We start from the raw sequence: 26,904 nt of genomic DNA on the forward strand, positions 1-26,904 counted from the left end.
AATGGATCTGCCCTTTTGGTGGTCAGAACCCTGTAGGACGCCTGTGCAGGCAGGTGAATGGTGTCCTGGAATGGATGCTGTGGTGCACCACCCAAATCCCCCTCTTCAGGACTGAAGCAGGCATTTAGCTTCTGAGTGTTGGCAAGGACAGCCACCTCTCCCCACTGGCACACCCCCTTTCCATGGGACCGGAGTCCAGTGACTGGATGATGCCGCAGTACAAAAGTGCAGCCCCTCATCCTAATTTAGGACTACTTTGCTTGTCCAGCCCAGCTCCAGAGATCCCCCCTCTTATTGGCTGAGGTTACCAGGCTTTCTCAATCAGCAGTGTGCTCTTGGGTAACTTCTCAAAGTCTTATCTAGTACATTTGTAAAATGAGTATTGTAATAATACCTACATCTCATTTGCACAAGTATCTGGAATACAGGAAGTGTTCAGTAAAGTGCTTACTGACCATTTCAGATCATATCCACCATAGTAGATACATTTTCTAAATCAGAGCAGGTGTATGTATTGGAGGGGCCAAATTATTATTTTAAATCTTGGACATTTAGAGCTGAAAGAAAATACAGATATGGCAGCCAACTCAGTTATTTCCCTACAATGAAGAAATGGGATGTTCAGAGAAGAGCAACGAAGGCGGTAATTTATCGAGGGTCCTCTGTATTTCAAGCTTATTATAACACACATCATTTCTTTCAAATCCCACAATAACCTTGTGACACAGGCACTACTGTTGCCATTTTAGAGAAGACAAAATAACAGTCAGAGGTTAAGTAATGTGTTTAAAGTCACAGCAAGCAGCTGTTGGAGAGGGATATAAATTTAGAGCCACCTTCTGATTCTTATGCCCATGGGTTTTCCAGTACACATCTTTTTCTTCTTTAGAGTCATGAGGCCAGGGTTGGAACCCCAGTCTTGATTCAAAGTGTGATTCCACTCTCCCCTGTAACCTCCTCTTCCAACTGAGGCACTGGCAGCCATACAAGCCAATAGGAGGCAATTTGCTCAAGATCAAACTGAAACAAGAGGCAGGCATAGCACATCAATGTGTATTATGCTACCCTTGTCTCTAATAAAATAAGTCTCATAACTCGGGGTGCCTGGGTGGCTCAGGCGGTTGAGCATTTGGCTCTTGGTTTCAGCTCAGGTCATGATCTTATGGTTCGTGGGATGGGGCTCTGTGCTGACAGTGCAGAGCCTGCTTGGAATTCTCACACCCTCCCACTCTCTCCCACTCTCTCTGTGCCTCCCCCTTCTCTCTCCGTCGTTCTCTCTCCAAATAAACAAAAAAAGTCTCATAACTCATCAGCAGCTAAGATTATGAATACCCAGGACCTCATGCTCTAAGAGATGATAATAAAAACCAGGAATCATATGCCAGAGTCTAAAGGAACTCCTAGCAGTATGCACCCCATCCACCGTACCCTTGCCACCAGTGCATTTGGCCAAGAAAGCAGAGATCCACACAAAGCAGGAAGCAGATTTCCTTCCCAATGCAGATGCTCAAATCTAGTCTTGAACTCTGCTCAAACCTGGTGCTGTTTCTTTGGCAGGATTTCTAACATGCCCCTCTGTCTTAAGTTCTGCTCTTTTTTGTACGATAATAGAACATACCAGGAATGGTCTTCTATGCCTTTTTAAAAAGGGGTGGGGGGGGGTGTTCCAAACTGGAAAGACAGAGAGGCATGGGGGAACAGGGTACATCCAAAGCCTCTGAGAACAGTTATGAATCCACCCACTGACAAAACGTGGCAAAACTACGTTATAGTATAGCTATTAAAGCTTCAAAGGAAGTAAAGACAAAGTGGTGTTTGACATTTTAAGTATTTAAGTCTCTGTTACCTTAATAGATTGCATTTTAAGAAAAGCTTACACATTTTTTAGATAAGTCTAATAATGCACAGAGAGTTTCATAGAATATTAGTGTTTGGAAGCGATCAGGAAAGATAATGACACACATTTTCCTTGATGCCACTGTGGGAAACAGCTAATAGTGCTCTAAGTTCATTAGATCCTCAACATGTTCGTTGACAGTAGATGTGCTTGGAGCCACACTAATGCAGAAATTCACTTTTTCATATGGTAAGCAGAGGCTTTTTCTTTTTCTGATTAAGTTCTTTATATTTCCATTTATAATTGGAAGTTCGAGTATTAAATATGGTTGTTTAAATTTCAGTACTCTGTATTAAACTAAATGGAAATTTTATCACAGGTATAATTCTTTCCTCTTGGTTAGCCATTGTTCTGGCTAACGTTCTGTCTATGCTAGCCTTTTAAATTCCTCTTCTGAGGCACAGCCACCATATCCCATCGCACTTTCTCCTTCCCATTCCCCTCCCCACTCGTCCTTCCCCTCTTCCCCTTCCCATCTCCTTCCCTCCCCCTCTGCACCCTGTCAGGGGTCCACAACCTCAGCTGTCCATCTTGCTCCCCCACTCCCAATCCTTCAATTCCTTTTATTTAGTATCAAAATCACAATTCCTTTCTCAGTTACTTTAGAGCAGATTTTTTTTTTTTTCTTTTTGGTCCATTGCTCTTTGTTCTATTGTTATCTTGTGCTTAGATTAGGGGACAGAGGAATATAAAAACTTTAAATTTCACCAATACTTGGGAGACTTTTCTCTGATGGTTGAGGTAACTTTTTCTTGGATAACAATTTTCAGGGACCTCAGTTAATGATAACAGACTTGCCTTATAGGTTACTTTGGCATCAAATTTAAAATACTGATTTGTGAAGTTACAGAAAATGCAAACTTTAAAAAAAGAACAGAAAAACGAAGTCGGCAACTTTCTTAATATGAAACTAAATAGATACAAATCAAGGACAATGTGAAACAAATAATATACAAACTTTTATTCAAAGATATTCAAGAAAGACATGTTTTGGTCATCTTAAAGTGAGATTAATTGAAGATCTCAGAAAAATTGTATTTGATCAACGCACATGGCTACTCACAGAAAGTTCTCTCTTCTGTTAATAGCAGCTAAATTTATACACACAGAAAAAATTCTTAAGACCATGCAAATTCAGTTGAATTCCATACATTCATTATATTCATCAAAAACCTGCAGTAATATTCATGCCAAAGAGTTACTTTAAGAAAAAAATTAAAAATACACACCAAAACATGACCAAGATTAAACTAAAGAAAATAATAAATAAGCATAATTTATATTTCATTTAAAAAAGTTTGGCATCACACACAGTCAAGTGTGTTACACCATGTTCATTCCTCAGAAGTGGCATTTTAAAGTGTTAAGCATTGTTAAATATCAAAAAATACAACTCTGTTTTACAATGTAGTACTGGCATAATTCAAAGTACTGTGCCAATTATAAATAGTATAATCAAGTTTCAAACATCTTTTCAAACATATTTAAAGGAAAGCATATAGACACACATTATATGCACACAATTTATTGTACTCATGTAATCAAAGGTATTTTATAAAAGCAAACAGTTTTATCCCTCACCTAGTTTGTGTACTTACATAGATTTTAATACCTGTTCAAAGATTTTCAGTTCCTGTGTATACAGATTTTCAGGAGAAGGAATAAAGATAAAATTTAATTTTACAAGAACACACATTATTTTATCTTCCTTCACAAAATAATCCATAGTCATTCAAGGTTGGTAAAGAACTAGTCTTTAAGAAAGCAACTGTTGTCTAAAGACTACAGAGTAAGTACTGCAGTCCGGGATTCTTATTAAAACTCAGTCAGCTGCTGCTCATTGCAGAAAAAGCCTATGCGGTGCTTCTACCAAAAATAATCTTCAGTGTCTGAGGCCTCTCAGGGCAGCCGATCGTAGCTTCTGCTGAGACGTAAAGTGCAGCCACAAGTGGAGAAGTGCTAGGCTCTGAGTCACTTCAGAAATACTTGGTGAAGCCTGTCTCTCCAGTATAAATATGCCAACAATGCCCTTCAGGCTCATAGTGGTTTATCAATAACTGTGACTCCTGAGCAAAGACACAAAGAAGTAAGACAGAAGTCACAGGCAGCATTCTGTACCTCTCAGAAAGCAGTGGACTCTTTCCTACAAAAACATCAGGGACTGAACAAATCATGGTGTTTCAAGGTCTCTTTCTTAAACTTTATTTAATACTACTATCATTTTAATCTAAATGACAGCTAAATCTCTGTTCCGGTTATGGACCAGAACCACATCAGACTATTTAATCCAGAACTAACCTTTTGCTCTTTATAGTTATAATTAAAGGAAAATAATTTTATTTTATTCAGGAAATGTCAAAATCCACCTAATACTCAAAGGGACACAAGAGACTTTTGGGGGTGATGGATATTTTCATTATCTTGATTGTGATGATGGGTTCATGGGTATATACACATGTCGAAACTAGTAAAATTCTACATTTTTAATATATGCTGTTTACTTTATGTCCATTATATCTCAATAAAGCTATTTAAAAAATTCACCTAATTTTGAGCTATGTTATTCTGGGATCCTACTATATATAGTTCTTCTATTAGGTGTTTGGATGATACCTAAATAACAGTGATGGTTAGTTAGTATAAACTTCTTTTCTCTCCACTATTGGGTCAATATCAGAATGAATATTAGAATTTAGAGTGATATACATACGTATCTGTCATCAGAATAATATGCAACATACAATTTTAAAGACCCGTCATTATATTTATTATTACTACCAAACTCTTACTAAGACAGTGGGCCAAAAATGGTATTTTATATGATTCAACCACTGTTTTGCTTAAGTAAGAAAAATTATGCCACTGTCTTACTGTAGTACTATCACACGGCACCCTGCCAGGGGAGATGTTCTAGTGGTTATATTTCTTGGATAGCTGAGTAATTAAAGACTTGCCACATAGTGAACTCCACTCTATGTAGATTTTAGCCATATTAAATTTTATTGTACTGTTCTACACTGGAAAGGTTTGGGATTTTGAATTCAAATGACTGTAGAATGACAAAAGAATACCAGTGCCTTATTTTAGAATATATACATCCAGTATTAATTATTTTGAGAAAAGAAATATACTTTGAGAAAATTCTTCTGACAACATTCTTACATAAAAATCAAGATGATGTAATCTTTCTCATATTCCAATAGAAGACAATTAGACAATTATTACCTGCGTAACTTCTCCCTGTGCTCATACAAGATGACACAACTGTCCATTTATCAGTCGTTGGGTTATAATATTCTACTGATGCCAAGTTACAGGAACCATCATCCCCTCCAACTACATATAACAGACCATTAACTGCACAAACTCCTTTAAAAAAATTATGGAGAGAAAAAACAATTAATTTTAAAACTTTGGGGAAATATAAATACCCCTATATGTGTTTGGTGAGGTGTTCCAGAGACACTGATTTCCTTGAAAAGAGGCAAGAAGAGAAGATGGTGAACATGAAAACAATTCCTCTTATATTTGAGAGGTGAACACCACTTCCGAGCTCCTACTCATGCCATGTAGGCAGTAGCTGCTTATGCGGGCACTATTTCAGTTAGTCTTGACAACAACCCTACTTTACGGGTCAGAGACGATTTTAATTCTTATTTTGTTAAAGAAAAATTAAAGGTCAAAACGTTCAGTTAACTTTCCCAAAGTCAGCTTCTTAGGGAACCCTAAAGAAAAAATATATATTGGTAGAAGGTAAAAATGATTTTGAACCCTGAAATGATACTGAATGGTTAGCTATTTTATCTCCTGTAAGAGGAGAGAACACTATTATTTATTACTAGAATAACTCATTTTTTTGGAAAAATTCAAAATACCTAGAAAAGCATATATAAAAAAAGATCACCTCTAATTCTGTACTACTTAGAATAATGGCCAGTGAAATTCTGATCTCTACTCTTGCAGACTCTTTTCTATGCATATATACTCAGATACTTCTTTTTTTAATCTTAAAGTTCCTCATACTACACATGCTACTTTATTACCCACCCACTCCTAAATGATATACCTTGGACACTTCCCTAAGTTAATAAATACAGATCTATGTAATTTATAATGGCTGCATAGTACTCCATCTATAATACCATAATTTGTTTGTCTTTTAGATATTGTTATTTTCAGGTATTTTTGCTCTTATCATGATGTTGCAATGAACAAGGATTCCTCTTGCATACTTTTTTTGCATACTTGTGCAACTATTTCCTAAATATATTTTTTTACAAAGAAAATTGCTGAGTTAAAAAGATAAATACCTTTTTTTAAGATTTTATTTTTAAGTAATCTCTACACTCAGCATGGGGTTCAAGCTTACAACCCCGAAATCCAGAGTCGCATGCTCTACCGACTGAGCCAGCGAGGCATGCCAAGATGAACACCTTTTAAAAGCTCTTTATTTTAGTGTATATTTTAAAAGCATATTTCTAAGAATTTTAAACAAGGTTCAGAGCTATTAATAAACTGGCACTTGGAGGGCATTAAAACATCCAGAGGATGCTGCCCACACACTGGTCTCTGTAGTTTTGTAGATGGTTTTTCTAACATAATGAACAGATGCCTGCGGATTTTTAACATAACAAAATAATGAGTTCAAATCTCTATATGGCATTTAAAAGTGGACAAGCAATAGTATTTTCTGTGCAAATGGAATGGATCTTCTCTACTCAAATTCAATTGTGTTACTATTCTAGTCTCTTGACAGGGAGCAAACTCATACCATTTTAATGTAGCTCAAACACTTGAAAAGCAAGAGCAAGATCGTAGTTCTACATACACAAATGACTACCTTATTCTTCTCACTAGCAGAAATGAACTAATTTTGATTTGAAAACAATAAAACACAGGTAGAGAAGAAAGTCACAGACTATTCCAATCTTTAGGAAAATAATGAAAGCTAAATGCAAATAAATCTCCCAGTCCAGCAAGGCACATGAATGTATTACTGTGGCTTTTCTAACTTTGTATACACCAGGGTCAAGCACTTATTCTACTTAATAATTTGTGGGTCTTACCATAGTTCTGGACTGTCTAAAGCAGAGAGGTTTTTAGCACCTCACCAAATACAACTGACTAGATGAGGGGAAAGGTCAAGTGGAATTAATTATAAATTCTGTTCTGTTACAGACAGTCCTTGCAGTCCCACGTACTTTGTCTCCCCTCATGATCACATTGAATTAAACAGAAATTTTTTTTTAATGTTTATTTTTGAGAGAGAGAGTGTGTGTGTGCCTGTGTGCACGATGGGGAGGGGCAGAGAGAGGAAGAGGAATACAAAGGATCTGAAGTTGGCTCCACGCTGACAGCAGTAAGCCCTAAGCGGGGCTCGAACTAATGAACAACAAGATCATGACCTGAGCCAAAGTTGGACGCTTAACCAACTGAGCCACCCAGGCGTCCCAAATAGAAATTTTTGTAAAAATAAAGAGAAATTCAGAGGAGCATTTTGGGCAGGATCGAGGGTGCATCTTGCGACATCATCCAGTGGTGAACAGTGAGTTTGAGAATCATGAGGAACTTATTTTGGACTGGAAAATGGCATGAAGATAATGGCATTTTCAAATAGACCAGCATTTCCCGAAAAGACAATCTAGCTATCCTGGATCTAGTTTCCATTTCTATTTTCCTTTCATGGATCTTCTTTCTAAGAGGTTAGTTCCCTAATCTTGAAGACCTCAGTTTTCTTAAAATTACTTGTTGCTATTGTTGTTTCAGTTTTTCCATTTTTAGAAATCAAGAACTAGTAAATTAGGGTTAGCTTCTTCAAGCTTCAGATTCAGGTAAACAACTAGCTTTTAACCTGGTACCAATATTTACTCAACCAGACTAAATTGAGAACTGTAGTCTCTAGTACATTATGCATGGTATGCAATAAAAAATGTTTGTGGTTAAGAATGAATGAATTCAAGCATCAAATATAGAGGGCTCTTCCTCTCATTTAGTCACCAAAAAGGAGCCACTAAGCTAGGCATACACTATATAAAATTATTACATAAGCTTCTGTCTTTAAAGAACCAATCTATTAGAAAACCCAAATCACTAAAAGAATAAATATACAGCAATACTAGTAAAACTCTGAATACAAATCAATATACATTTCGTAACTGTAAGCTAGACAGATACCTGCATTTCTTCTGCACATGTTCATATCTGCAACCTGCCTCCATGTATTGGTGGTGGGATCATACACTTCAACACTTTTTCGTACTAAAGGACCATCATGACCCCCTACAGCATACAGTAAATTGTTTAACACACCAACACCTATAAAACACAAAGAACCAAACTAGAGCAGAGTAAAAGGGACAAGAAATTTAGAACATATTGGGGTTTCTACAAATGACTTGTAAAAGTAAGTCAATATTAAAGCATACAATCTAAGAAATGGAAATGAACAGAATTGACAAGTGAGTATCCCAATAAGAACTATTATTCTAAAAGAGGGATGTCAAATAGAATAAAAATAATATGTACGTGAAACACAGAGAGGCAAGTCCTTTAACATGATCTCTTGAAATCAACTTTCATGGTGTAAGCAAACCAGTATTAAAGCACAAAATTTGTAAGAAAAGGATATGAAGAGACTTGATTATTGAGTTCAATAAGCACTCAAAACAAAAACTAAAAGGAATGCCAAACAATATAAATAATTAAATGAAACCCAGAAGAAGCCTTTAATATAGCACTTACGAATTTTACAGTGATATTTAAGTACACCTACTACCACTACCTGCATAATTCAAAAGACATTTGACAGTGGCATTAAAATCAGTATGTATATTTTCCGATGGTATAAAGAGATGCTAATGAATCATTTCACTTGTTTAACTCTTTTCCATCATTTTCATACTTCAATTGCTAAATGAGTTTCCTGCGTACCGGCTCCACTCCGTCTGGTGCTCATTTCTGCTATATAGGTCCACTCATTTGTGGTAGCATTATAGCATTCGACTGTGCTAAGACACTGACGTGACGCTCCATCATACCCCCCTACAGCATAGAGCAAACCTAAACAAGGAATCACAAAGAAAGCCAAATTCATAAAAAGCCATTTTTTCAAGTCATAAAGTATTTTCCTCCACAGTAGCAGTTTCCCTTTTGTTACTCATTTTTATAAATTATGAAGATCTTGCCTAATGGTGACAGTAGAGTTACCAAACTGCATTATGAAGATCTATACGTGATGGTATTAATTTAACATTTTCGTCAATAAATCTGACTATAAAACAGAAACATAAAACTCACTACATCTTTGGATAACATTATTTGGTAAGTGAACAACATCCTGGAAAACAGAATATAGTAATCTTAGTAACTTGGCAAAAAACAGTTAAGTCAAGAATTAGTACCAATATGCAATAGAATATTATTTGGCAATAAAAAGAAATGAGGTACTAGTAAATGTTATAGCATAGATGAACCTTGAAAACTTTATGCTAAATCAAAGAAGCCAGTCACAAAAGAACACATACTATATGACTTCATTAATATGACATTTCCAAAAATGGGAAATTTATCCAGAGACAGAAAGTAGAGTAGTGGCTGCCGAGGTCTAGGGAGAATGGGGATGACAGTTAAGGGGAGTGGACTGCTTCTTGGGTTAAAAATGTTCTAAAATGCATTGTGGTGATGGACGTACATTGAATTGAACACTTTAAATGGCTGAATTGTTTGGTATGTGAATTATATCGCAAGAAAGCTTTTCAAAAAAAAACTCAGTGCAAAGAATTACACCCACAGTAGGGAGGGAGCGAGAACCCACAGATCTGCCCAAGCAAATAAAATAAAAATCACACCAAAAAATAATACTTATAGCCTACTTAAGCTCTGTTGGTAAACAAAGTAGGATATAAATAAATAACTGTGGCAATACATCCTCTTAAATGTGAAATAGCCTTTCTCTAGAATTAAAATGTTTCACTTATGTCATTTGATTTGTTCCCCAAATAATTGTATTAAGATCAGTTAACAGTTTTATGTAAGGTACAGACACACACACACACACACACACACACACACACACACACACACAGAGAGGGAGAGAGAGAGAGAGAGAGAGAGAGAAAGAGGGAGGGAGAGAAAGGGGCAAAGAAGAGGACAGAGGGAGAGAAGGAGGTGAGGGGGAAACAAGGGCCTTACATAGGTTACTTTATATAGACAAACTAATTTAAAAAAATAAATAAAATTTTACGATGGCTACTCCTTTCCTTTTTTAAATGATCATTTGCTTGCTCATTTAGAAAACTGGTGTTTGGATTACTAGAAGAATCACTGCTAGCAATCCAGAAGCCATATGTGCCTGGAAATGTTCACCTAAAAGAACAGTCAGCACCCACCTCCAACAACACCGACACCCACGCTGCTCCTCCTTGTGTTCATGGGAGCCACGTGAAACCACTCATTAGACTTTATATTATATGCCTCCACAGATGATAAACCTATAATAAAGCACAATGCTCTTCATTTCCTCCTCTAAAAAAAAGTGAGGTAATTTTTCTTTTATATATATTATTAGGGAAAAATACTTTAGGTATGTTAAATTGGGCTAAAATGAAAAGAGGAAAATGGTGGAAGGTAAACATGTCAATTACATAATAAATAGGCATAGCCTCTCTTCCCCAGGGCCCCTAACCATGCTACTCACACTTACTAGCTTTTTAAATGTAGTAAGAGGACTGACAGTGATCCATAAGGAAGAAAATTTATATACTTAGTATTCTTACACCATTTAAAAGAGTTCTTTTAACATTTATTTATTTTGAGAGAGAGAGAGAGAACAGGTGCAAGCAGGGGAAGGGGCAGAAAGAGAATTCCAAGCAGACTCTGTGCACTATCAGCACAGATCTCATGAACTGTGAGATCATGACCTGAGCCAAAATTAAGAGTTGGACGCTTAACCACCTCAGCCACCCAGGTGCCCCTAAAAGAATTCTTGATGGGAGTTTTTAAACTTATCTTTATAAATTCCCGTTAAAACACTCAATGTCTAATTTTGCCCCAATTCGTTCCCTAAATGTGATTGTTGTGTTAATTCTAATGCAATGTAGAAAAGATGAAAAGGAAGTTACCTGTACTGCCATCAAAGCCTCCCACAGCATATAACAATCCATTTAATACAGCAGCCCCCAAAGTGCTTCTGCGGTCTCGCATGTTAGCAACACTGGTCCACTGATCTTTCACGGGGTCATAGGAATCTACAGTGCGGACTCTTAAGGAGCCATTAAAGCCACCAACAGCAAAAACGAGCCCAGCCATGTAGACCATCCCTGCAAGAGAAATCCAGCAGTTAACGATGAGTATGCAACCATACTCATACCATAGATAGACTACCATACTGTCTAAAGGCTGCATTCCAGTAAGTCTATAGCTGTTGTCAGAATATAAGCTACTCTTAGGAGAATGCTGACTGAATAGAATTCTACTCATTAGCAAGAGTATCTAACCCATACATTTTCCTCCTTTCTAAGATTATTAAAAAATCCAATGGTATGGGCTGACATATTATTCTGACTCTTGACTTTTTCAAATATTTATTTATAGACTTAAATACTGAGCCAAGAAGTTTGCCAACCACTTGTATACAGCTCCCATGGCTTTCAGTTTTGGATCTTCTACTTTATATGTGTATCTTAATTTGCACAATATACTTCTGGTTTATCACAGTGCGATAAATCAGGGGACAGTAAATTACAGCCTGCAAGCTGATTATTTTTTGTAGAACCTATGAGCTGGGAAGGGGTTTTACATTTTTTTAAATTTATGTATTTATTTTGAAAGAAAGAGACACACACGAGAGGGGCAGAGACAGAGAATCCCAAGCAGGCTCTGCACTGTCAGCGTAGAACCTGATGAGGGACTTGAACTCACCAACCATGAGATCATGACCTGAGATGAAACCAAGAGTCGGACACTTAACCGACTGAGCCACCTAGGTGCCCTTACATTTTTTTAATGGTTGAAAAACCACCAAAAGAAAATTTTGTGACACGTAAAAAATTACATGAAATTCAAATTTCTGCATTCCTAAGTCTTACACAGCCCCACCCATTCATTAATGTAGTATCTATGACTACTTTCACATGATAGTGGGACATGAGTTGTGACAAAAACCATATAACCCCCAGAGCCTAAAATACTCACTCTCTGGTCCCAAAGAAGTTCGCTGACCCTGGGCTAAAGAGAGGTTAGGGCATCCCTGGATGGAGAAGCCAAATTGCTAGCCTCTGGATCTCAACCACCTTTTCACTTTTCTAAGCTTTCTCCTGTGCTTCTCCTGATCTGAGAAGCCCCTCTCACCATCCACTGTGCTTTCTTCGAGTTTAAAGTCCTACTGAAAGTTCCACATTCTCTAGGAGGCCTTCCTCGAACCACTTGAGCCTGAAGAAATTACCTCTAGCTCCTGAACCCCTAGAGCAAATAATACTCTATACAGAACATTTGAGGTTAATAAATCTTACTGAACCTGCATTATCATCACTTTAAATTGTTCAAAGTTTTATTTTTAAATTCTGTAGTGTTTATGTCACTGCTCAGATGAAGGCAGGCATTGTGCCTCACAGTTCTCTGAATCCAGCCGGGAGAACAGGAATCACCAGCTCTGTGTTGACCAGCTCAGTGTTTCCTATGATGGTGTCAGGCAAGCATACATCACTACCCCCGACTGTCTTACCCTCTGATGCTTCATCCCCAGCTCCCAAAATATTTAGGGATGTGTAGTCCTTCATATGGCACGAAGACTCCTACTGTTCAAATGAAGCTGCCCATGTTGGCAGCTCCCTGTCAGAGAAAGGAATGACTTCTCAGTCCCTGCTTCAATCAGGAAATGAAAACTCAAGCTAGTTTCTGGTAAATCTTCAGAGTTTGGGGAGAGCTGTAGGCCCTGGACAATTTAAGTAGGCAGGAGACTAACAAATGCTAGAGAGTAACCCCTGGATTCCTGAGTGCCCTCAGTAGCAGAAAATGTGGTAGATCTCCTGGGAAGGTGGGGGGAGAGGCAGTGAGCAGTGAACACCGCAGGCAATATATTTCACCGTGAAAATGCCCTATATCCCAATTCATAAGGAGCACTGGGGAATGTTCACTGTGAAATTTGGTCCATTTCAATGTTTTCTTTTCTCTACAAACAAAACAAAAATCTATCATTTCTTGCAGACAGTATAATATGCTTACCAAGTGGTAGGGTATAAATGACCAAGTGGTAGGGTATAAATATATGAGTCCAAACACTCTGGGGGAGAGGTGGGTGAACTAAAAGAATTGATACTTGGGGCACCTGGGTGGCTCAGTTGGTTAAGTGTCTGACTTTGGCTCAGGTTGTGATCTTGGAATTCATGAGTTAGAGCCCCACGTCAGGCTCTGCACTGACTGCAGAGCCTGCTTGGGATTCTTTCTCTCTTTCTCTCTCTCTCTCTCTCTCCCTCCCTCCCTCCCTCCCTCTCTGTCTCCCACTTGTGCACTCGCTTGCATGCTCTCTCTCAAAATAAATAAACTTAAAAAAAAATAAATAAAAGAACTGATATTCTTCACAGTTATAGGGAAGCAAAGCACCCAGACGTTTGAGTAATTTGGCCATAATTCCACAGTTAAAGGGCATCAACTCTAATCTAAAGTGGGTAGAGAAGCACACTGTACCTTCATGGGGACACAATGAAAGTAAAATTTACTCATGAACAGTAAACTTTGGAATGGACCCAGGCTAATGACTTATGGTGCAATAAAAAGGAAACTGAATCAGGAATCAGATATGAAGTAAGAAACCAGTTATAAGTATCACAGAAGACTCCAACAGTAACAATAAAGATAAAATACCTAAGAATAAACTTGCCAAGAAACATGTAGAAGCATATGAAGAAAATGTTAAAAATCTACTGAAGAGGGGCACTTGGGTGGCTCAGTTAAGTGTCTGACTTCGGCTCAAGTCATGATCTCACGCTTTGTGAGCTCGAGCACTGCGTCAGGCTCTGTGCTGACAGCTCAGAGCCTGGAGCCTGCTTCACATTCTATGTCTCCCTCTCCCTCTGCCCCACCTCCGCTCACGCTGTTTCTCTCTCTCTCTCAAAAATAAATAAAAACATTAAAAAAATTTTAATAAATAAAAAAATTAAAATCTGAAGAAAGAAGACAGGAGTCCCATCACCAGTCCCATCACATATGAAATTATAAACCACAGTAATTATAACAACAACTGCTCTGTTTTTTTTTTTTTTTAATTTTTTTTTTAACGTTTATTTATTTTTGAGACAGAGAGAGACACAGCATGAACAGGGGAGGGGCAGAGAGAGAGGGAGACACAGAATCGGAAGCAGGCTTCAGGCTCTGAGCCATCAGCCCAGAGCCCGACGCGGGGCTCGAACTCGCAGACCGCGAGATCGTGACCTGAGCTGAAGTCGGACGCTTAACCGACTGCGCCACCCAGGCGCCCCAACAACTGCTCTGTTTTGATGCATAAATTGGCAAGACAAATCAACGGAACACGATATTTAGAATAAAACCAAGTAAATGTAGAAATTTAGTATATGATAAGGGCAGCACTTCAAATGAGTAGAAAGAGCTAGGTTAGCCATTAGAAGTCTTTGGACAACCGGATACCATTAAAAAAACAAACTCTACATCTTACTTCTTATATCAAAATAAAGTCTAGATGTTTTTGATATGAATATAAAAAATAAAACTCTGAAAGTACTAGAAAAATTCGTATTTTAGAATATAATTTTGTTTCAGGGAAGAAACCTAACAGGTACCACCTTAACCAAGTGATTGAGGTTACTATCACCAGAAATACCCCATCTAATCATGAGAAAACATCACACCCAAAACTGAGAGACATTCTTCAGAATACCTGACCAAGTACTCTTCCAAAGAATCAAGGGCATGAAAAATAAGGAAAGACTATGGAACTATTACAGAGGACTATCACAGAGGTCAGAGGAGGCTAAGAAAATATGACAATTAAATACAATGTGGGATCCTGAAACAGAATAAGGACATTAATGAAAAAACTCATAAAATACGAAGTCTGTAGTTTAGTTAACAGTAATGTACCAACACTAATTTCTTAGTTTTGATAATTGTATCACAGTTGTGTAAGATAATAATATTAAGGAATAAATATATCAGAGCTCTTTGTAGCATCTTTGTAACTCTTCTGTAGGTGTAAAATTATTTCAACACAGAAGTAAATAATTTTTTTAACTTAAAAAAATAAAAAACGTGTATGTACATACACACACAGTTTTACAGTAAGGGTTTTCTACACACGAAATAAATCCTTAAGTCTAAAGGCAAAACTCTGATGTACAGGACTTCATAAAAAGGCAAAAATTTGGGGAGCTTGGGTGGCTCAATCAATTGAGCGTCTGACTCCTGATTTCTGCTCAGGTCATGATCTCACAATTCGTGGGATTGAGTCCCCCTTGGGCTCTGCGCTGACAACATGAAGCCTGTTTGGGATTCTTGCTCTCCCTCTCTCTCTGCCATCCCCCTGCTTGTTCACACGCACACACACTCTCTCTCAAAATAAATAAATAAACCAAAAAAAATGGCAAAAATTTTACATGGCAAAAATAACACAGGTAAAATCAACAAAGATTAACACAAATATTCACACATGTGACAGACAAAAATGGTACTTTCCTTACCATATATCTGTCAAATCAATAAAATAATATAATAAGAAATGGCAAAAATCATAAACTGACAATTCAGAAAGATGTTTAACTTTCCTCATAATAAAAGAAGTATAAAGTAAAATAACATTTTTCACCTACCAGACTAGCAAAACTCTAAACATTTAATCACAAGATGTTGTGAGGAATGTAGGGAAATTGACACCTTCATATTTTACTATTAGTAGTAATAATTGGTAGTTCCTCTTAGGATACCCTTTGAATCAGTCATTACAGTTCTAGAGTTTTACACCCCACTAAAATATACTGGCACGTGTACATAATAATGTATATATAAGGAATTCATTCTGGCATTGTTTATAATGTAAATTTAAAAACAATTTTTAATGTTCAATTAAAAATTCACAAAAATTACACTACATCCAGACCGCCCCCCCCCCCCCCCAAAATACTAAACAGCTCTTAAAGAATGAAGTAACTCTATGCTGACAGGTAACAATCACCAAGAAATACTGCTCAAGTACTGCCTTCCATTTTGCTATGGAAGCTATGAATTATGGATCCAAATTTGAGTCCCAGGAAGAATCCTTAGAATTTACAACTGCCTATTCTGACTGCAGTTTTGGCTAAATAAGGTCTATTTCAACAAATGTTTATAAAGTGCATGCTTGGAAGTAGGCAACTTACTGTGGATTACGGCTAAGTCAGGAGTCTCTTAGAACTAAGGGTCCCACTCTACAAAAATTATTTTTCAGCACTTCAGCAAAGGTAACTAGGAAAATACTGACCAAATTGCTAAGCTATGCTGCTTTATATTAGAGAATCAGAAAGGTACGTAAAGATGAAGACTGAGTGGCTGTTCCCAATAACGTCTTGGGACATTAAAGACACGTCTATTTTGGGGCACCTGATTGACTCAGTTGGCTAAGCCTCCAACTCCTGATTTCGGGTCAGGTCATGATCTCATAGTTGGTGGGTTTGAGCCCCACATCAGGCTTTGTGCTGACAGCATGGAGCCTGCTTGGGATTCTCTCTCTATCCTAATTAATAAAACAGGACCTCAGAGAGAAGCTCCCAATGACACAGCAGTAGAGAAATGACCATAATGCATCATGCTTACCTGCCCTACATCTCCTGGAAGGCAATTCTGCTACTTGGTGCCACCGCTCTTCTTTAAAGTCGTAGCATTCCACACTCCGGATAGCCTTTGGTGCTTGGCCCCCAACTACCACCATCAGCTGGAGGGCAGAAATGTAAGCATTTGAATAAACAACTATTGCATTCTGGGGGGATTTAAAATGTCTTACAAAGACATCGATGTGGAGAGTGTTAGGATGAAGATGGTGGGGTGAGCTGGGGAAAAACAACCACCTAATCAACACTTAGTAAACATCAACAAAGGGGGCACATGTTAGAACTACAATTCTATCATCTAGCACATTTAGTCAAAAATAAGGATTTCAGAAACTAAAATAAGTTTCTGATCCTTCAAGCAAAAGCAGAATTAAAGCCAAAAAACAGCAGGCAGTCAGCACTGGCAAGGCTGCAGTACGTCATAGGGCTTGCTATAAACTAAACCCTGGCTTTGTAACGACCGGGGATTAGATCTCCACAATCCAGGAGTACAGACAGAAGTGAAATTTATGTTAGTGGGTAGGTGAGATGAAAAGGATGGTAAGGCATTAAAAGAAACATGGAAGAAGGTGGGGGGAAAAAAACCTACTGAAAAAGGGGGAATAATTGAACTGGGAGTTCACAAGAGAGCACACATTCCTGTATCTCAAATAGGGATGCCACACAAATAAATAATGGAGATGCTAGAAATCATAATGAATGAATGTACAATAACCTAGTGCTGAGAATAAACAAGGTCTACAGATTTCTTCATTTCAACTCAATCCAACAACTATTTACTAAGTGCCTGTCATCCATCTATACTTGTCCAGAACTAAGCTAGGTGTTATACACATAAGAAATATAAGACGTAGTCTCTACCTCCCAAGAGCTTATAGATCTCACTAACGAGACAAGACCCATGAAGTAATTCAAGAACAATATACATTTATTTATGACCAAAAAGGTATACGATTAGTACAGACATTAGTCACTAATGCTGATCAGAAAATGGAATGTTGCCATAATTTAATGAGAGCTTCCTGGAGGGAGTGGAACCTTGAGAGACAGGTGGAATTTAGCAGTCACTGTGTTTGTCTTTTACTGAGTACAAAGGGGCACTTTTTGGCAACAATGGAAACACAGCTGTCAAATCAGAAGAACATAAAAGTTAATGATGTCACATATGGAAAACTTTAAAGAATGGCAAGGACCTTAGGGGAAAGTTGAAATGATGATAGGAGAAAATAGATGTTCAAAGGAAATAAAAAAATCAAAACAAACAGAAAGTGGAATGATTCATACATACAAAGAGGGGAGGTTTGCAACCTTGACTATGACCTACCTGTACTTAGAACTACAGAAAGACAGGTGCACAGAAAACAGGATTCCTTAGAGTAAATCCCAAGTTTCCAAAAAGAATCCTATTTTAGTAATTTATTAACTGGAGAGTTTAAGGAATTTTAAAGGTTTTAAAAAGAAGACTGAGCATAGACCAATTACACGATTTTCTTCAGATGTGTCATTTTTCTAATGTTGATGTAAATAAATAAACGGAAGAATTAACAAAGAAAGTCCACGATATTCTCTCCACATATTACGGAAGAGGAAAGAACAGGGAAGGAGGCAAGGTTGTAAAATCACAGAGGTAGAATAGACAGAAAGATCAACACCATATCCAGGTGTTTATATAAGATCGATCAGAATTTAAACTTCTAAACACTGTCTGGCAGTTAGGCAATAGTTAAGAGGCTTAGTTAACATCTCTGATAAAGATCAATCTAAAAAAATCTCCACACCTGAAAAACATAATCCAGTGAAGAAATGGGCAGAAGACATGAATAGACACTTCTCTAAAGAAGACATCCAGATGGCCAACAGGCACATGAAAAGATGCTCAACGTTGCTCCTCATCAGGGAGATACAAATCAAAACCACACTCAGATACCACCTCACACAGGTCAGAGTGGCTAAAATGAACAAATCAGGAGACTATAGATGCTGGCGAGGATGTGGGGAAACGGGAACCCTCTTACACTGTTGGTGGGAATGCAAACTGGTGCAGCCGCTCTGGAAAACAGTGGGGAGGTTCCTCAAAAAATTAAAAATAGATCTACCCTATGACCCAGCAATAGCACTGCCAGGAATTGACCCAAGGGATACAGGAGTGCTGATGCATAGGGGCACTTGTACCCCAATGTTTATAGCAGCACTCTCAACAATAGCCAAATTATGGAAAGAGCCTAAATGTCCATCAACTGACAAATGGGTAAAGAAGATGTGGTTTATATATACAATGGAATACTACTTGGCAAGGAGAAAGAATGAAATCTGCCCATTTGTAGCAAAGGGGATGGAACTGGAGAGTATTATGCTAAGTGAAATAAGTCAAGCAGAGAAAGACAGATACCATATGTTTTCACTCATATGTGGATCCTGAGAAACTTAACAGAAGACCAGAGGGGAGGGAAAGGGAGTAAAAAAAAAAAGTTACAGAGAGGAAAGGAGGCAAACCATAAGAGACTCTTAAATACTGAGAACTGAGGGTTGATGGAGGGTGGGGGAGAGGGGAAAGTGGGTGATGGGCATTGAGAAGGGCACCTGTTGGGATGAGCACTGGGTGTTGTATGGAAACCAATTTGCCAGTAAATTATACCTACTATCTATCTATCTATAGATAGATAGATATAGATATACATATGAAATAAATCAAGCACATGTTGTTAATGTTCTAGAACAAGATTAAGTCTAAGTATAGTTATACATTTTGAAAACATTGTACTTCTCTATGCTCTGCTTACTTATTAAGGTTTTTGACATGTTCAAAAAAACTAACCAGGCTAATTTTTTAAGTCTATTCTAAATCATTTAAGGGGATTCAATTATTTTTATAATAAGAGTTGAAATATTTAAGGAAGATTAACTTATGAAGTTTATTGGCAATTATTTAATAAATCAAACATTTAAGAAAATGTAAAAAAAAGAATAAAAAGTTTATTATTATTATTTTTTTACAAACCTCTAGCTATTCTACCACTGTTCAATAGAAATGTGATATATATAATGTGCATATCATTGTAAATTTTCTAGCAGCCACATTAAAAAGCATTAAAAGAAAAAAAAAATCTCCAAAGGGAATATTTTTTTAAAAAACCTTGAGAAACAATATGGGTTTATTAGCTTTCATGATTCTTAAACTTTGAATCTCATGTTTTCCACGCAGTAGTTCACTTTTGCGTATCAAAATAAGAATGGAAGAGAAAATGTACTACTGAGTACAGAGAATGCTAGTGTTATCTGTTCTGTACTCACCCAAGTAAAATGGGGTGAGGATTTGGGACTCCAGGAATCAGAGAGAACAGGGGCAAAGAATGTATAATGGGAACACAAGAGAGCAAGGATATTTGTATGACATCAAGAGACTGCACTAATAACCACTATGCTACTAACCATCAAAAGAGGTACTCATGACTCTAACACTCCAGTTATTTGTAAAAGACATTTGATATCATTTGAGAAACACCAAACTAATTATGCTACTGTAAAGAAATAGAAAACTGGGAACACTTTTGGTATGAAAAAATTAAATGTGACATATTTAAGGAAGGCAAGGGGTAGGGAGTTAAAAAAATTCAAGTGGCCATCCTAAAATGTAGATCGATTAAACTTCATTTTTTTTCTTCACCTATTAAGTATTAGTTAGAAATTGCCTCCTGAAAACTCCAGTTTCATAATTTTCCAGTTGGAAATCTCAACACATATGCTGGGTAAAATACGGAAAAATAGATACACAGAACTAATGATAGCATTTGTTAAAAAAAAAAAACAGATTCCAAAGTAAAAAAGAAGCCACAAAGTATAGTAGCAAACACACATAGTTTGTCACTATGATGTCCAAAGCCAAGAGCGCCTTACAAAATCCCAATACTGTTTACTGGAGATGCAAAACTAATGTCTGAGATATACAAAGAATCATTCATGCAAATTTGTATGTATATATCAGAGCCTAATATAAAAAGTACTAAGTCACTGTCATGGTAGACATATTGCCAAAACATTACAAAAGTTTCCTTAGAAACACTACCGCATTTTGTCTGATTTTACTTATCATTACTATGGAATATGTAGGCATGAGAAATTAATCTTTGCTTCATTCTTACCTACTCAGAATTAATCTTGAATATAACCACTTGAAAATGCTGAAAGAGCATCCAACATAAGCACTTTTTCAAAAATATATGTAGATAAGTAAATTTTGAGAAGGGATCATACAAATGCAAGGTCAAAGCAACAGTGGAGTTCACTACCATTTGCCATGTCTGCTGCCCCTCCTCCCTAGCCACCTGAGAAAGCAGAATGAAACAGAACCTTCATGGACGGTATACCAACCACAAAAAAAAAAAAAAAAAAAAAGCTAAAGAATTGAGAAATCCAAAAGTATAATAGATTGGAAGGGCCATTCCAAAGCCATAGCCAGAAAAGCCCAGAAACAATATACACTGAACAGATAATCACAACTCTACAAAAGAGAAAATAAAATACCTGATAAGATTTTACCAAGAACTCTTTAGAAAGTTTCCAAAAGTGACATGTTTATTCCAGAAATTAGAAGAGAGTTAGTTTTCACTCTAAAGGTCTTTGCAGGATAAAGACAGCAATGCTAAAGATGCCAGAAGAGGGGATATACAGATATGAAATGTTTAAAAAAGTATTAAAGATAAAACAAACCAGAAGGAAGCTGACAAAACTAGCATAAAATAGTAATTTAAATGGGCTAAGACTATGAACACTTATTATAATTTTTTTTTAAGAACAAAAACTGACACCAAATAATATGGACAAATATGAAGTGATGAAGATTTATAAAGATGGCTATTTATAAAAGCAGGTAAAAGGGTATTTGGAAAATGTAAACATTTATAAAACCAGCAGACCCAGATGGCATGCATACTAAGATGTTAAGGGAACTAGCTAATGTACTTACTGAGCCACTTACAATTATTTTTGAAAAATCTTGGAGAACTGAGGAGAGATCAGAAAATTTAAAAACGGCAAATACCAATTCTCAAAACAGGGTAGGAAGTGAATGCCTTGTAAATACCTTCTAAGTGATAATAGTTCTGAGTAAAAATTTAGAATATTTTGAGAAAAGCATCCAAACCTCTAGGAGACGACAAAATGATGAGTAACACGCAGAGGGATGTTAAAAAAAAAAAAAAATCATGCCAAATTTGAGTCTATTTGATCCTGAATCTCACTGGACATTACAGGCCAAATTACTTATTTTTGGCTGAGATAAATTATCTCTGTTTAGATAATAAACATAATCATATGGACTGAAATTTTCTGCAAATGGACTATGTCAGTGAGTGGGTATTTCTAGCAAGGTATCACCAGGGAGAGTGCTGAGGTTCATTCTAGATTAAAATGTTTACTAATGATCTAGAAAAAGGAGTAAATAGCATACTGGTAAAATACACAGTTGGTTCTAAATTGAGAACTGATGTTAACACTGGGCAGAACAGAAAAACAGTATCGATAAATATGTGAAGCAATTAAAAATGTAGATTCCAAAAATAAAACTTGAAAAAAACACTAAAAAACATTAAGTGAAAGAATTTAAAAGACATAATTTAATGGAAAGGATAGAGTGGCAACTAAAGATGATATAAAAAAAAAACAATGGGTAACAGATTCTTATTTCTTAATTGATCATTGCCCCAAATGCATACAGGAGCTAAAAAATACATAAATAAAAGCATTACTATGGATCATTCTGATTAGACCCTACACAAAATGACACATAAAGTGCTGGTCTTCCAGTACTGTGAAGATGAAAAATGAGTACAAGAAATTGCAAACAGAGACAGAAATGAGGGGTTTTTCTGAAAGGAAAATTAAATCAGTGAAACATACATGGCTTCAACTAAAAAGATAAAGGTAGAATATGAACGTTGACACAAGGGAAATATGAACACTGGAGATCTGGGAGGACATATGGTGAACCTTGCACTGATGGCTACATAGGAAGTGTGAGTGCACCGTCAAAGAGTATACAACAGGGAATAGGAAGGAAATGTACTGAACAGGCTATTCATCAGCTTTAACTCTAATATGTAATTCTGAGAAACTACTTGGTCTTCAATTATTATCTATATGCACAGCTTCCAGAGAAATCTTTTTACCTACTCTGATTTTCCTTTCTACTCTAACTGAAGCTAATGAGACTCAGAAGGGAAAAAGATCAGTTGCCTTCTGTTCCAGAACAGTGACATCATGCGGTTTATAAAGATTAAATGAACCAAACAATCCCCACCCTCTACAGACAAACCCAACAGGGAAGTTGAGTTATATACACTACAGTGAATTTCCAGGCACATAAAAATTCCAGACGAGTAAAAGTATTAACAGCCTCACTATGGGCCTTTCAGATGAAATAATAAGTGTGAACAATAGATCCTACTTTGGGAAGGTTCATGGGTGTCCTCAGTCGGGTCCGGACACTCTTCATTAATATACGCTGCTCTGTCGGCAGCAAATGATACTTCATAGCTTCAATGAGGTAATCTTTGCAGGCACTGCTATTCTTGACCAATGCCTCCTCTTCAACCCTCTGTAAGAAGAGAGAAGACACACCCCATGAGGGGAACAACTATTTCATGATAAAACGGACAAAGCAACAGAGTAAAGAAGAGGGAAAAAAGCAGTAACTATCCTCTCTGGTTCAGTCTTTCCCTTACAAAGGAACATTTATAAATATCACCAAGAGAAAAATAAATGAAGTCCAAAAATGCTCAAGTATCTGGTGTGCAGAGAAAAACATATGTATGCAACAAAAAGAAGAACTACAATCAAAATTATATACCTCAACATCGGCTACAGAATAATCTTTAGATCATACTATATTTGCCTATTTCTTATCTTTAAACATCAAGCCAAAGAGTAAGAAAAGAATTTAGACAATGAGTTCTTCAGGTAGAGTAGGCAATACTAATAAGCTAAAGACAATTTTTCAAACACAAAAAGGCAAATAAAATATCCAGAAGAGGGACTCAAAATATTCTATAACAATGTGCCTACACCACAACTAAATCTTGTACCTGCTATTCCTGACCTCAAATGCAGGACAGGTTTTTCTGTTCATTTTCTTAATAGTGGAGTATCAATGATTATACAGATCACAACAAATAATGAGGCTTCAAGAAATCCTAAAATGCTCAGACTGAATCTCTTAATAGAGAAGGTTTCCTTGGATGGCTCCAATTATAAAAATGTTGAAATGTTCCAAGTAGGATACTAATAATAAAAAAATAAATTCAAAGTTGTTCATAGACTGCTAAAGATCCATTTATTTCTACTTATTTCAAATATGGTGGTTTTCCTCACCTTAGAAACAAAGACAGAAACCCAATGCATGCCACTATAATACTATGAAGTCAAATTCAATGGTATTTGGGTCACATGTCAAAACTCCATTTCTGCAGGGCAATCAGAAGAAGCTATCAAAGGGAAAGCACAGAAGATGCAGAGCAGGGACACAGAGCCACAGGTGCATTTATTTATGTGTAAATGACCATAAATACTGCCTCAATAAGTTCTAGTATCTGCTTGCCCACATCAGAAGTGGGGAGAAGTAAATTTCCAAGAATGGGGAGTGGTCTAAGTAAAGGAGCAGCTGCCGAGGACTGCAGGTGCCTTTATCATTCTCTGTCCTGCGCCCTGTGGTCTGCATTCTGCAGGTGTTATCACCGTGTTAACAGAGATCTCCATGCTGTCAGCCCAGTGACAAAGTGCTATGTGTATTCAGGTGTTGTGAATATGCTTTTACCTGAACTAAATATTCCCGAGGAAGCAAAGGTAACCGCACATGTTCCATCAGCCGTGCCATAAATTCCTGCCTTACATCCTTGTCATGGTTTACCCAAGCTATTACTGCTTCAAATACCTTGCAGAAAATGTGGGGAAAAGAAAATAAGTAATGAGTTATGTACCAAGGCATCTGAATAAAGTATGATGAGATTACATTTTATATGAAACTCTTGCTAAGACATTCAAGTTTAATACATGGCTCAGGGGCACCTGGGTGGCTCAGTATTTAAAAAGTTATCCAATCTATTTCTTTTTTTTTTTTTTCATTTGACATAAGTACTTTTTTCCCCTGCTTTATTGAAATATAATTGACAGATAACATTGTATAAGTTTAAAGTGTTCATTGATAGACTTGTACATTGTGAAATGATTGCCATCAAAGCTCTAGCTAACCCTTCCATCATGTCACATAATTACTTCTTTTTTTGTGGTGTGAACATTCAAGATCTATTCTCTTAGCAACTTTCAAGTATATAATGCAGTTTTATTAACTATAATCACCATACTATACATTCTCCAGAACTTATTCATCTTATAACGAGAAGTTTGTACCTCTTTGACCAACATCTCCCCATGTCTCTCACCCTCAACCCCATCTACCACCACTCTACTATGTTTCTGTGAGTTGTTTATTTAGATTCCACATATAAATGATACCATACAGTATTTGTCTTTCTCTGTCTTATTTCAATTAGCATAATGCCTTCAAGGTCCACACATGTTGTCACAAATGGCAGTATTTCCTCTTCTCTCATAGTTGAATAATATTCCTGTATATGTGTGTGTGTGTGATACTTCCTTATGCATCCATCCACTGAGGGACAACAGGCTGTTTCCAAATCTTGGCTATTATGAATAATGCTGCAATAAATCAATGCACATGCGAGTGCAGATGTCTCTTCAAGATTCTGTTTTCATTTGCTTTGGCTATATACCCAGAAGTGGCATTGTTGGATCATATGGTAGTTCTATTATTAATGTTGTAAGTACTTTTAGTACTTTTATGTATCTAGTATTTTTCATTTGGTATTAACTAAGCACTGAACCAAGTACCTTATCTAATCTTCTTGAACTTAAGTGGTAGCTGTGATAATCAGATGATACGTGATCTAATTCACTGTTGATGACTTTTCTAAATTGAATTTGGTTCTATTTACTTGATTTAAATCTCAAGTCTCTTGCAATTCCTATCAAAATAACATCAGCATTCTTCACAGAGCTAGAACAAACAATCCTAACATTTAAATGGAACCAGAAAAGACCCCGAATAACAAAAGCAATCTTGAAAAAGAAAACCAAAGCTGGAGGCATCACAATCCTTCAAGACGTATTACGAAGCTGTAATCATCAAGTCAGTATGGTACTAGCACAAAAACACACTCAGATCAATGGAACAGAATAGAAAACCCAGAAATGGACCCACAAACGTATGGCCAACTAATCTTTGACAAAGCAGGAAAGAATATCTAATGGAATAAAGACAGTCTTTTCAGCAAGTGGTGCTGGGAAAACTGGACAGCGACATGCAGAAGAATGAACCTGGGCCACTTTCTTCTACCATACACAAAAATAAACTCGAAATGGATGAAAGACCCAAACATAAAATAAGAAGCCATCAAAACCCTCAACGAGAGAGCAGGCAAAACCTCTTTGACCTTGGCCACAGGAACTTCTTACTCAACATGTCTCCGGAGGCAAGGGAAACAAAAGCAAAAATGAACTACTGGGACCTCGTCAAAATAAAAAGCTTCTGCACAGCAAAGGAAACAATCAGCAAAACTAAAAGGCAACCAACTGACAGAATGGGAGAAGATATTCGCAAATGACATATCAGATAAAGGGTTAGCATCCAAACTCTATAAAGAATTTCTCAAACTCAATACCCACAAAACAAATAATCCAGTGAAGACATGTGTAAAAGACATGAATAGACACTTCTCCAAAGAAGACATCCAGATGGCCAACTGACACATGAAGAAATGCTCAACATCACTCATCATCAGGAAAATACAAATCAAAACAATGAGATACCACCTCACACCTGTCAGAATGGCAAATATTTAACAACTGAGGCAATGACAGATGTTGGCAAGGATGCTGAGAAAGAGGATCTCTTTTGCACTGCTGGTGGGAATGCAAACTGGTATAGGCACTCTGGAAAACAGTATGGGGGCTCCTCAAAAAATTAAAAATAGAACTACCCTATGACCCAGCAATTGCACTACTAGGTATTTTTCCAAGGGATACAGGTATGCTGTTTTGAAGGGGCACATGCACCCCAATGTTTATAGCAGTGCTACCGACAGTAGTCAAAAGTTTGGAAAGAGGGGCGCCTGGGTGGCGCAGTCG

General features: G+C 37.0%; 1 protein-coding gene across 6 annotated transcripts in view; it reads right to left on the minus strand.

Moving 5' to 3' along the window:
• Positions 1–2,843: 2,843 nt before the first annotated feature.
• The window catches only part of KLHL2 (kelch like family member 2), a 121,806-nt gene continuing 97,745 nt past the window's right edge, over positions 2,844–26,904 (minus strand). For 2 of the 6 annotated variants that reach the window (XM_058720954.1, XM_058720960.1), the window contains 9 exons: positions 24,515–24,631; positions 23,150–23,299; positions 16,694–16,811; positions 11,017–11,214; positions 10,285–10,386; positions 8,828–8,956; positions 8,072–8,212; positions 5,123–5,266; positions 2,844–3,963 (listed from right to left, as the gene is read on the minus strand). In XM_058720954.1, the coding sequence (XP_058576937.1) occupies positions 3,935–3,963; positions 5,123–5,266; positions 8,072–8,212; positions 8,828–8,956; positions 10,285–10,386; positions 11,017–11,214; positions 16,694–16,811; positions 23,150–23,299; positions 24,515–24,631 (1,128 nt within the window). In that variant the 3' untranslated portion in view covers positions 2,844–3,934. The remainder of the gene's footprint in view (positions 3,964–5,122; positions 5,267–8,071; positions 8,213–8,827; positions 8,957–10,284; positions 10,387–11,016; positions 11,215–16,693; positions 16,812–23,149; positions 23,300–24,514; positions 24,632–26,904) is intronic. The other 4 variants (XM_058720958.1, XM_058720955.1, XM_058720957.1 and 1 more) reach the window with 4 other exon arrangements.

This window comes from Neofelis nebulosa, chromosome 3, assembly GCF_028018385.1.
Source record: "Neofelis nebulosa isolate mNeoNeb1 chromosome 3, mNeoNeb1.pri, whole genome shotgun sequence".
NCBI classification, from domain to species: domain Eukaryota; kingdom Metazoa; phylum Chordata; class Mammalia; order Carnivora; family Felidae; genus Neofelis; species Neofelis nebulosa.